Source organism: Hipposideros armiger, unplaced genomic scaffold (assembly GCF_001890085.2).
Source record: "Hipposideros armiger isolate ML-2016 unplaced genomic scaffold, ASM189008v1 scaffold_299, whole genome shotgun sequence".
In the NCBI taxonomy this organism is placed as follows: domain Eukaryota; kingdom Metazoa; phylum Chordata; class Mammalia; order Chiroptera; family Hipposideridae; genus Hipposideros; species Hipposideros armiger.
The window spans coordinates 914349-926614 of NW_017731649.1; the positions used below are offsets into that span (position 1 = coordinate 914349).

Sequence of the window (12266 nt, forward strand, 5' to 3'; positions counted from 1 at the left end):
GCGGGGGAGGGCAACGGGTTTCAGATTAAAGGCGCAGCGCAGGAGAAGCAGGCCGACCTCTCAGCCCCGCTCGCCGCGTGTGGGCTCGTCGGAAGTCGTGGCAGCGTCTGGGGGCTGTGAGCTGCGTGCTGGCTTGGCCAGAGCCACGTCACACCTCACACAGAGCTCCCACAGAGTTATGGAAAATTCCATTAGTCCCTTGTCATCGTCACACATTTATTTGGCAAAACCTTGGGCCTGGGAGAGCAGGTGCCTGAGTCAGGACATATGTGAAACTTTGTAGAGTTGTGGGGAGTTTGAGAAAACTTTGAAGTCGAAGGGGGCGTTTTGGGAGGAACACGTGCACGCGCGCGCGCACACACACACACGAAGTTTATGATAAACTGGCATCGTGTAATTTAACTTTTCCCAGATGTAGACACAACCTCACAGGTACTGCACAGAAGCAGGACGATAGGGCACGAGGCAGTGAGAAACGACGGGGCTCAGCTGCCCAGAGGCTCCACCTGCAAGCAGCCGGGGCCTCAGTGTCCAGGCGCGTCCCCCCCTCACTGGGAACTCAGCTGGCACTTATTAGGGCACATAGGTGTCCCCACTACCTGTCAAGGAAGGGAGCGGTTCCCACCTGGTTTGTGAGAGCTGGGTAAACACCAGTGTTCAATGGTTATCTTTTGTGCTGGAATTGACACCAAACTCACCATATAGGTAGGTGCTGTAACAACTTGAAACTCAGAGAAAGAGATTTCGAATTTAGCCATAAACAGCAGCTGTCACTCAGATTGTTCACGTGTGTTTACACCTGTGCAAACACACCAGGTGGGCCAGCCTTGTGGGAGGAAATCCACACCCACGTGGTGGACGGAGGGTAGGCCCCTGCCCACTCCTGAGAGACCTTCCAAAGGGGAGGACTTCTGAATTTCACCGTTATGCAGTTTTAAGGCATTAATGCCAAAACCCCAATTCCTATTAATCAGTAGGAAGAAGGAGGTGATGTTTGTGCCGTGTCAGCCTGTCCATAACCAGCTCTTGTTATGACGGTGACGTCCTCGACACTAACCATCAGGAAACTTGCAGAGAGGCTGTTTATCACTCAGGAGACCCGGAAATGACACAGCCCCCTGGGGCCCACGGCCTGGCCTGGGGACCTGCTTCTATTAGGGCTGAGGGTGGTTTGCTCAGTTCATGCAGTGTAAAGCTAAGCCGTGAGGAAAAGGAGAGCAGCTGCTGTCAGTGACAGTGACAGTGACAGTGACAGGGGGCTCCACTATGGTCCTGAGTGGAAGAACTAGAGCCCAGAGCCCAGGAGGTCAGCGTGGCACTTAGAGCAGCCTGAGGGCTCGGACACGGGTGCGGGGTGGGGGCGTGGCTGTCACACAGTCGGCCCAACAGCTGGCATGCGGAGGGGACGGGGCAGGGACTAAGTCCCCTATCCTGGAGGCCGAGCGCCTCGACCCGTGTTTGGGAATTCATTGTGCCGTGCACAGATGTTCATGTACTTTGAGGTGTCTGTGCAACATTTCACAGGTTTAAGGAGTTGAAAGTGCAAATACCGTCAGGAGAGGTAACGCACGGACTGACTTCTCCCAAAGTATGTCCATGGGCCTGACACCTTCCCTGGGGGTTTTGATGCAGGAAAGGGGGCAGATGCTTGGGAGCTGGCTGAAGGCAGTTAGGAGCGGAGGCCCCAGAGGCTGGAGGGAAGGGGCGGAAAAGACGTAAATGAGGACCCGTGTTAACGCATGCCAGCACTGACGTCCTAGGGGGTGGAGGCCACAGGCGTGGTGCCCACGTGCAAAGTGTGGATGCCGCTGGCTGGCGGTCATGCAGACAGCCACGTGTTAGGTGTCACATTGGGTTGGAGGTGGCATTACCTTCTGTTTCACAAGTAGGAGTTGTACCCAAGGCCTTTGTGCACGTGACAGAGCTTGGATTTCAATCTAGAGCTTTGTCTCCAGAGCTCACAGTCCCCCCCCACACACACACCCCAATCCCATGATGTGAGACCACGGGTCTCGAAGTCCTTCGTGGAGATGGAGTGAGTTAGAATGTGTGAGGCCTGGGCCTGAGATCGGGACTGTGTGGCCCCAGGAAGCTGCTTCGAGGATGAGCTGCTCTGAGCTGCTCCTCTTCCTGAGTCTGAAAACCACCATCTCCTTTAATGAGCTCTCCTCATGGTCACACCCACCTTGAAGGCCGTGCATGGGAAACAAGGAACAAACAGCACAGATTTTCACCACTCGTGACGGNTTCCATCTTCCCGTCGCGTGACGGCCGCCTCTGCTCTGTTCTCTCCTGCAGACGTGTCCAGGTGTGTGGCGGAGAGGAAGTACACCCAGGAGCAGGCCCGGAAGGAGCTCCAGCAGGTGTTCATTCCGGAATGCAACGACGACGGCACCTACAGTCAGGTTACAAACTGCACCTGAGCCGTGGGGGAGGGGCCCATGGGGGCGCAGAGCTGGAGGCAGGCGGAGACCAGGGTCAGGCAGGAAACCGCCCTTTACACGGCGGAGCTTAAGCCCCACCCAGGCTCACTTTCACGAGTAGACGTGTAAGTGAATTCCTTGCTTCCGTTCTTGGGCAGCTAAAATCTGTGTCGTTGCTCCACGGTCACCTTCATTGTGTGGTGGGAACAGGACGGCTCCCTCAGTGAGGCCGTCAAGCGTGCTGACATGGCTCACTGATGAGAACCTACTTTTAGTCTAATTTTAGCTCCAGTGGAGCTCACGCTAGAATCCTATAACGTTAGTGCCAGCCGTGAGCTCCCGAAACTTCAGACACGGGAGGCTGAGGCCCCTTGCGCTTCTGACTTTCCATTGACACCCTTGGTCAGAGGCAGCATCAAGGGAGTAACCCAGTCCTCTCTCTCAGGCTTGTCAGCGTTATCATTGTCAACACTGCTCCTCCTTGCTAGGCCAAAGGGATTCCTGAATGCTAACGAACGGAGCTTAGGGTGGAATCACAGCACAGCATCTGCTGTGGGCTTTCTGACGATAACGTGAACCCCACGCATTTTTACAACCGTCGTTTGACCTTTGGAAGACTAAGGAGAGAGACAGCAGTGGAGACAGGTTGTAGCTGCAGGAAGTGTCACTGGCTAGTCGGTGTGGAAGGACAGACACCCAGGGACCCAGGGTGTGATGGAAAGACCACCCACCAAGACCAGTATCTTCTCCTTGACCCTGCACCGGGCCAACTGGGGGACCTGAACACCTTGACACCTTGGGGCCTCGTGTGTCAGATGAGGGCTTGCTTGGGCTCCATCTCAGAGGTGGCGAGGATTAGCGAAGAGTTCAGGTGGCAGCACACACTAGCGCCCCGTAGATGCCCATGGCCGCTTTTACCTGTCAGACCCTAGGTCCAGGCATCACACTCTCGTTTGCTGAGTGTTGCGATGTAGTGGGCCTCCTAAGAGAAGGACAGTGGCCTTACCAGCGGTGAGGCACTGTGAGTACTGACTCCTCTGTCCTGTCGCCTCTCTAGGTCCAGTGTCACAGCTACACGGGATACTGTTGGTGTGTCACGCCCAACGGGAGACCCATCAGCGGCACCGCCGTGGCCCACAAGACACCCAGGTGCCCTGGTAGGTCTGATTTAATTTATGGGGTGAGCCTTCTCCTGACATCACTTAGCTGGTTTTCTGATCATCTTAGCTATGTTTGCTCATGATTCAAAAGAAACTCAGCTTCGGTGGCCTCCTGAGGAGGGATGGGAAGGGGTTGTGTCACTGGACAAACTCTAAAATATGATGAAACTTTGTTTTAAAGACAGTTTACCAACGGAAGGTTGGGTATGAACTGTGACGAGTCACAGTGACTCGTGACTCTTGATATTTAGAAATAACTACCAAAACTGTAGTCAGCAGTGGAAAGGACCCAATGTTTTGTTTGGCCAGAAAAGCAAAAATATTCTGGTTTTGTATGTATATGTTTGCAGAAAAAGTGGATCATTTTTTATAGCTCCATCTCCAGATGGTTTATTTGTGTTATTTTTATTACTCAGAAGAGGGCCTGATGTACTGAAGGTAATAATATTGGTGGGAGAACAATCTATAAAATAGTCTGTGTTCCATTAAGATTTTACCGAAAACACTATAATAAATGATTCAGATCATTTGTATTTGAAAATGGTCTGCAGCTTGAGTTTTGATTACTTGTTTGGGGAGACCTATTGGATCATCTATTAAGAAACTTCGTGGTCTGTGCATCACAATTTCTAGATTAGACTTATTAAAATAGGCAAAGCGTCATTATATAACAATAAGAAAGTACAAAACACCTTCCTGGTTTTTTCATGTACAATATTGAAACATTTTCATTTAGTGTTTTCTTTGAGATTTAGTTTCTATGTAAAGGGAAGCGTGTTATAATTAGACATTCTGTTCATGACTCAGACATTCATAACAGTAGCCACGGCACAGAAGTCGTCACTGCCTCAGAATAGGGACATCTGTAATTAACAGTAACACGAAAGCTAATATTTCCAGTGACCGGTCCTCACTTAAAAGCCGTGGGGTAGACATACAGTGGCATTAAAACATATTTATTTTTAAAAACTATTTTGTCATCAAGACCTAAAAATGGCTGAAAAAATATTTTTATTGAGCTAACATTGCACCTAATAATTCTTTTACAAACTCATGGAGTAAATGAAAAAGAACAAAATGACACATTAAGTTGGGGTCCGCGTGTGTCCCCCCCGAAAGACGCTTGCACACACTCACTTCACCCACATTGCAGCCATTTGAATCCGGCCTTACTTTATAAAGGAGGAAACAGGGTGGTATCTGATTTTGTGGCTCTAACGAGCCTGTTGGAAACATTCAGTAGCACCCCAGAGAACTTTCTGAGAAAACCATATGCAAAATCAGCTGAAATCCTTATATTCTCCAAGTAATACTCTGCTTTTGGGGTCAAACCACTGTGCTTTTCCCGCCCGCCATGCTTTCCAACCGGGCCTCAGTAACACTTCACTGGCTAGAAATGCCCCNAGCTTGTAGAGTAAGCTGCCACTTGCTCTGTTCTCTAAGGGCCCAAACACGGCGAACTCTCCAGCACGCCCAGGTGAGAGCTTTCTGCTCTGAATGTGAGAGAGGAGGTGACGTGGCCCCGATGTCACTCAGGTCACGCGAGGAACCACCGGCTTTCCTCTGTCTGGTCCCCGTGTGGGAGTGGGCACGTGTTTCCTAGGCTCGGGTTGGTGAGTGCTGAGCTGCATGCTTTGAGGGCTGGTCACACGTCTGGTGGGTGACAGCCCTGTACACCTTCCCTTTGGAATTCACTGGCTCGGAAATGATGGTTTAAATATTTCCGTCCCTGCTTAACTAAGTTGGGTTGAAATGTTTTATGCATTTCACATGACGATCTGCCATTGACTCTGAATGGACTGCAGCTCTTTACACTGAAGAGGTTTCTCCTAGTTTTTGAGAAATGTGTGGAATTTGTGTTTTTAGAACTCAGCAAACACATTAATGTTTTCTTCTGATCTGAGACCATTGGGGCTGTCTTTCTTTTCAACAAAATGTCTGACATTCAATTAAAACAGATGAAAAAGGAGGAGAAGGAAAAGAATCAAGTACCAGGGGCCCCGGGACGCATCTGAGATTTCTGGAGCTGAAACCATATTGATATGTGACCAGGCAGCGTCCTTGGCGATTTCCAAGACCGAGAGCCTGCAATGGGCCAAGTTGTAAGGAAAGGAGCGTTGGTAGAGTGCGCTCTCCAGGTTCAGCCCCCTCTCGTCCGCTGCCAGCGTCTCCTGGCCACTGTCCTGGCCACCACTGCAGTGACAGCCGCAGCCACGCTGCTGGGCCCTGTGTGTCACAGCCAGCCCCGCACGTAGGCCACGGCCGCAGGAGCCAGCAGGGCTGTGATGGAGGCAGAAGGCCCCACCGCGCGGGACACATTGTGACCAGTGCCAGTGTCGTGACGAGTTTTCAGAGCCCCGCTCTCTCCCTGCGAGGACCCCGGGGGGCACAGGCAGAGCTGCTCTGGCCCCGTCGCTGCGATTGCTGCAGACCCCTTAGGGTTTGCATGTCCCAAGGCCCTCCCTCTGCTCCCGTTACCTTTGACAGGTTTGACCTTGGCGTTCCCTGAGAAAGCCCGTGGCCTCATGACCTTGGGGCTGTGTGCTGAGTCCTCACACCACGGCCACTGCCCAGAGTCTTCTCTGCAGCTCTGCAGGGACTGGTGGCCACTTTGGTCTTGTTGCCAGCGGTCAGAGCAGTCGTTTGGTGTCACCCCTTCCAACAGCGGATCCCCTGAGGCGAGGAACAGCGAGGGCACAGGGTCTCGGGAGAGCCCTGACCATCCCTGCCTGGGGACCAGGGCCCCGTCAGCCTTCAGCCGCAGTGCCTTCCTCTTGGGGATGTGACCCAAGGGTGGCCCCTGGAGGGGCGTCTCAGCGGCGCTAGGCTCAGTGTGCCTTCTGTGAAACCCCGTGGGAAGACAGCGTAAGCTCCTGTGCGCGCACAGCTCTGGAAATTCAGTGGAAGGTGGTGACCCACAGACGGGTCAACAGGGCTTGTCCTGCCTGAAACGAACGGGGTTTTCAGCTGTCTCTTCTTTAAGGCCTCTCACGGCCATTCTCCACAGTATTGCCATCTCAGTGTCCTCTGTGTAGTTTTTATTCTTATTAAAAAATGATACAAAACCTAAGCATAGCGACTGCCCTGTGTGTGACCTGCTCAGGCCTCTTCGCACTCATCACTGAAGACGGGTGGCCTGTCACCTTCCGCCTGGCCTGACAGGAGCCCCAGCCCACCATGGCTCTCCATGTGGCCCAGGGACCAGGGGCAGCGGGCAAGGACCTGCATCTGCATCTCGCCAGCTGCCAGGTTTTCTGATGCCACCAAAGTCAGGATCATAGGACCCGTGAGAGGAGCCCAGGCAGGAGGCGCCTGCTCGGTGTCTGACCGCCTGGCCTGGGGGCCACACATCGGCCTTGTCTTCTCGCCTTTAAAATAGGCAGTTGGATCAGAGAACACTGAGGATTCCTTCTGTTTGACAGTTTTTCTGGTCAGAAGGCCGAGCAGCCGAGAGGCCCCCAGTAGCTGCGACTGGGGTTTGGGGAAACCCACAAAATGGCACTTAGTTTCCGTAAATCAGTTGCTAGGCTGCTGTTATTTTCTTCAGTGAAACAGGTATTTGCATGAAAGAAGTCTTTATGGGGTGTGCACATATGCATGTGTGTGTGCGTGTGTGTGTGCGTGCGTGCGTGCATGTGTGTGTGTGCGCGCGCGTGTGCACGTGTGTGTGTGTGCATGTGTGTGCGTGTGTGCGCGCACGTGTGTGTGTGTGTGTGTGACCCTCTCTTCTCCCCGGGCCTCCAGCCAGGTCCACGGCCTTGCTCCAACCTGTATCTATTAGATTTCTTTCTTCTACAGGCCTGCTACCTGGATAACCGTCAAGCATGGTAGTGCTCTGCCGGAGCCCGTCTCTTGCAGGAATCTGACCCAAAGCAGTGTCCCTTGTCTCCTTCACAGTGTGCTAGCAGGTCTGATGTTGGAAGCGACCCTCTTTATAAACGGAAGGAGTCGTAACAAGAGGTGGCATCATCGCTCCCATGATCAGAAACACACAGACTTGTCTGGAATATTATGCGAAGAGGATTCTGTTGGCTGTAGCCATCCCTGTAGTCTCAGAGTTAGTTCATCAGAGAGCTGGGTGAGCCGCAGTGCGGCCTGAGGACGGCTCCCCTCTGGAAGGTTATAGCCAGGCTTCCCAGAAAAGGTTGGGTGACCTCTTGCATAATGACCTAGTTTGATGTTTGATAGTTGTGGTTATCAATTACCAGAGAGATAATAGGATCAGTTGTTTCCTGTAGGAATGTCATAAAAACCATCCGAATACTTTATGTATTCTTGCAATAGTTTGCAGTTTATCTTCATTTTTTTCCTTCATGACTTGGCAACCCCATTACATACTCAGGGTTTTCCTATTATAATTTGTTTCTGTCCTCAAGCATTTATAGCGATAACACTTATTGAAAATGAACACTAAGTTCCTTTTCTCCTCTAGCTCTGAAATGTTACAGACTTCGCTGGGCCCCTGCAGGCTGGTGGGGGAGGGGCCTTGTCGGGCGTCCTGCCCGTTCATCACAGCACATGGTTAAGAAGGGAACGGATATTTTATTTATGCCAAAGAACATTGCAGCACAGAATTCTTAATTTTTATGAGTCTGACCTTCAAAATTATGGGCGGGTAAAATATCACAACTTTGAAACACAGCGTCTGTCTTCATTAGATGCCAATAGAAATGAAAGGCCCCTCGCAGGCCGTCTCTCTGTGGCCACGGCCCAGGGGAGCGCGCGCCCTTCGTCCGGTTGCTCTCGCTCGTCCAGCTCCCGCCTTCTAAGGCCGGGCTCGCCTGTGCCAGGCACTGAGCTGGGCCACGAGGGTACGGCCGTGACAGCTGAGTCGACCTCGGGGCTCATAGCACTGTGCCCACTTAATACCCACTCAATGCCAGTCTAGACCCAGAGTCAGAAAAACTGTCCAGCGGACCTTTCATTGTGGGTTACACACGAGAACTCGGCAGCCATTCCGTGTTCCCGGGGGTTCCTGGATGCCATGAGGAGCTTGTCGTGCCCCATCTCTGGTGGCAGCTACACACCGTGGGAGACACACGCAGGGGGCATGGGAAGACTGACTCGCGTCTCCCGTTACCTCATCCCTGCTGTGTGACGGACAGGTGACCATCCCTGCTGTGTGACGAGCAGCGCTGAGGGACTGTTGAGTTCAGGGTCACCTGTGAACACCACGGCTTCCTGATCTTGTTCTGATCAAGCCCTTTCGGCCCCATCTAACAGTTGCTTTCCAAAATTCTTCAGCAAAGCTGTCTTCCAATTGTTGCTTAGTCCTGTTTGGAGTGATTTTAGCAAAGAAGAAAATTATTTGCTTCATGATTAAATGAAAAACATCATTAGAAATAGCCATTGTAAATCATCATTATTTCTAGTTTGCAGGGAGCACTGCATTCTGATAGCTTCTGTGACTAATGTATCTTGATGTATAAACAAGTTTTGTGATCCCACTGGAAAAGGAATCTATTTTACTGTTCAACTGAGAGAGAAGATTAATAACCAGGTAAATAAGTTGCTTACTAAACTCATTATTATTAACCAACACCTCACCACAATTTTTTCTATGGAAAACCTGTTGTGAGTGATGCTTGCTGAATGCAATGAATTCTCTACTTCTAAAGTCCCTGCTCTTTTGGGTAAGAACAAAAACTCTCTAAAAATCTGTGCTCAAATTTGCATCAGATATTTTTCCTTTGGTCTAGCAAAGTGATTATCTTTGCTTAGAAGAAGGTTAAAACAATAATTTTATTGCATAAAGATATTAATATTATAATTTTTACTTCAGATGGATTTTCCTATGAGGTGAACATTGACCATAGTTTACAAATTACTATGAGCCCAAAAAGTTATGAGATACCACTTCATACCCACTAGGATGGTTGTAACAATTAAAAGTGAAAAAGACAGGACATAAATATCCAGGAGGACGTGGAGGAAAACGCTTCACAGGAATGTAAAATGGCTCAGCTGCTGTGGAAAATAGTTCAGTGGTTTGTCTGTAAGGGAAGCAGAATCATCACAGATGCAGAAATTGCAATCCTAGGTGCATGTGCAAAAGACTTGAAAACACGTTCACACAAAGACGTGTCCGTGGGTGCCCACAGCAGCACTATCCACGATGGCCAAAAGGTGGGGACACCCAGGTGTCCGTCTGCAGGTGAACAGACAGACGGTGGCCCAGCCACACAAAAGAGCACCATCCCCCAGAAGAAGGGATGTGCTTGCTGGCAGACGCTGCAGCGTGGATGACCTTGAAACGTGCCAGCTGAAAGAGCCCGGTCCCCATGGGCCACGTCTCCAAGGAGCCCACTTACATGAAATGTCCAGAACCGGCAAAGCCATGGAGACTGAGAGCAGCTTGGCTGCTGGGGGAGGGGTGGTGGCGGCTCTGGGGCCCGGGTTTCCTTTCGGGGTGGAGGAAACGTCTGGAACCCAATGGAGGAGGCGGTTACACAACATTGTGGGTGTGCTAAATGCCATTGAATCATACACTTTAAAATGGTTAAAATGATGAATTCCATTTTGTGTAGCTGTGTCGTAATAAAAAAATTATGGTGCTTGTATTTTGAGGATTTACTTTTCAAACAGTTACAAGTAAATTGTCCAGAGTGAAACCTCAACAAGGCACTGAACAGTGAAGGACCTGCTGAGTTTTAACCATGACTGCACAAAGAGTTAAAGTGCAGCAAGGGAACACATTCACCACCTGTAGCTACAGCCCGAGGGAAAGTGTGAACCTTTCATGGTGTTCTTTCAGAGATCATGGAAAAAATGGGAAGTTGGGAATAATATAACTTTGACCATGTGCTTCATATTTTGATTTCTGTCAGGAGGGGCATGGAATTGAGCCTAAACTGTGTAGACATGAGGCAGGCAATGGCGTGAGGTGACATTCAGGACCCTGGGGACAGTTCAGCACACGAGTTGAGGACGTGCTGGAGGGAGGCCTGTGACACGGCACCCCCACGGCACCCTGCTCACTGCAGTGTGTCGTGCCCGAAAGATTGTCGGAGAGGGTGGCTCTCACTACAACAAAGTAAATAACATAATAAAAATAGCACAGGGGGCGGTGTCAGGTTTGAAGGAAACCCTCAGGCTGTTGTGAGTCTCAGCACACCTGGTTTGGCAGTTGCAGCTCAGACCCTTCTCGGTGGGAAAGGCCTTGCGCCTGACTCAGAGGACCTGGAACAGGGAGCGACAGGCACGTGGCTTGAGGCAACGGCACTTTTATTTCTCAGGCAGTGACAGATTTTTTTCCAAGGGATGGTGAACGCAGGCCGCGGTTTCCTCCAGCTAAATGCTCAGCAGCTCGCAGGACAAACCTGGGGTTCCTATGCCATCCAACGCGAGGGCTCAGGTTCCAGAACTGCCCGGCCAGTGGCAGACATGACGTCTTTAAAAGAAACCATCCAAGCCGGGAACGGGGCCGGCGAGGGGTCTGGAAAATGGGCGCTTTCTGGCATGTTTCATGAGAGCTCGAGCATTAGACATAATTTGTACCTCCATCTGCACCCGTGCAGACACCCTGCATATCACTTTCTCTTTAGACAGTGAAACCACAGGTTGTCCTCCAAATAGGGGGACAGAAGTCCAGCAAACAGTGATTCCTCGTCAGCTAAACACAGACTGCATTAAAACCACGTCGCTGAGTGGGCTGGCCAGGCCAAGCGTCCATGCGGACGGGAGGCCCTGAGCCCATGGGGCCCGCAGCCCAGGTTGGGGACCTCCAGCAGCAGGGGCTGTGCTCAGCACACTGACGCCCGGAGATTTTGCCTGTGCCCCAGGGCCCGGGGCTGCTGCCCGGATGGCACTGGGTAGCCAGCAGCATTTCCTACCAGGCCATCAGAGTCACCAACTAAAGATGCTGGGCGGTGGCCACGTCCAGAGGGCCCCGTTCAGATCTGGATAACTTGTTATTTAAATCTGGAAACGCTTAAGAAAAGTTGGGAAAGCCATTCCTTGCAAGTTTTAAAATTCAAATGAGCTGCATTGTCTGAGGCCGAAAGCAGTGGGAGTTGCCCTTGCGGTGGGACGCCGGGGGTGGAGACGGCTGGGCAGCTTGTCAGCTGGGCATGGCTGGCAAGGAGCCAGCCTCCCTGGCCGGGGTCAGGCAAAGAGGGCCCTTGTCTGTGGTAGTCACACCGTCAGCCCTTTCACGGGGAGTGGGGCCAGCACCTCTCTGGTTCCCAGGCAGCGTGGGTGCAGTGCCGGCTGTCCAGCCGACTGTCCAGCCGAGGGGAAAAGCTTCCGGGCCGGCCGCTCAGGGCCCTCCTTCGCTTGCATGCTGGGTCCTCACGGACGGCGTGGTTGTCCAGAGCGGAGTAGACGCACTTCATTGTTCTTAGGCTTTTCTTTCCCACTAGCTTCTTGAGTCCCGGCAGATACCTTCCTGAGAGCAGTGGGGCCACCATGCTTTATGTCATATTAGGGTGTCGTAATTTTAACGTGAGTGTGTGAACAGCTGGCACGGATGAGCGGAGTGCTAAGCAGATGGACCCTTTTATCTAATGTATTGTCTGCTGCACTTAAAGTTGGGATATGGAAGCAGAAGCTTAGGCCTCTGAGGTCCCAGGAGACTTCGCTGCTGAGAAAAGAGGCCACCTGGGTGGTTTCCTCACAGAGGTGGTCTGCAGACTGGGCAGGTCCCCTGCGCCCCCGGCCGAGGGCCAGAACGCCACCTGCCCCC

The 12266-nt window shown here is 51.7% G+C and overlaps 1 protein-coding gene across 1 annotated transcript in view; it reads left to right on the forward strand.

Annotated features, from left to right (window-relative positions):
* The window catches only part of SMOC2 (SPARC related modular calcium binding 2), a 136976-nt gene that overhangs the window by 13421 nt on the left and 111289 nt on the right, over positions 1-12266 (forward strand). The window contains exons 4-5 of the mRNA XM_019659456.1: positions 2299-2405; positions 3481-3580. Of these exons, the coding sequence (XP_019515001.1) occupies positions 2299-2405; positions 3481-3580 (207 nt within the window). The remainder of the gene's footprint in view (positions 1-2298; positions 2406-3480; positions 3581-12266) is intronic.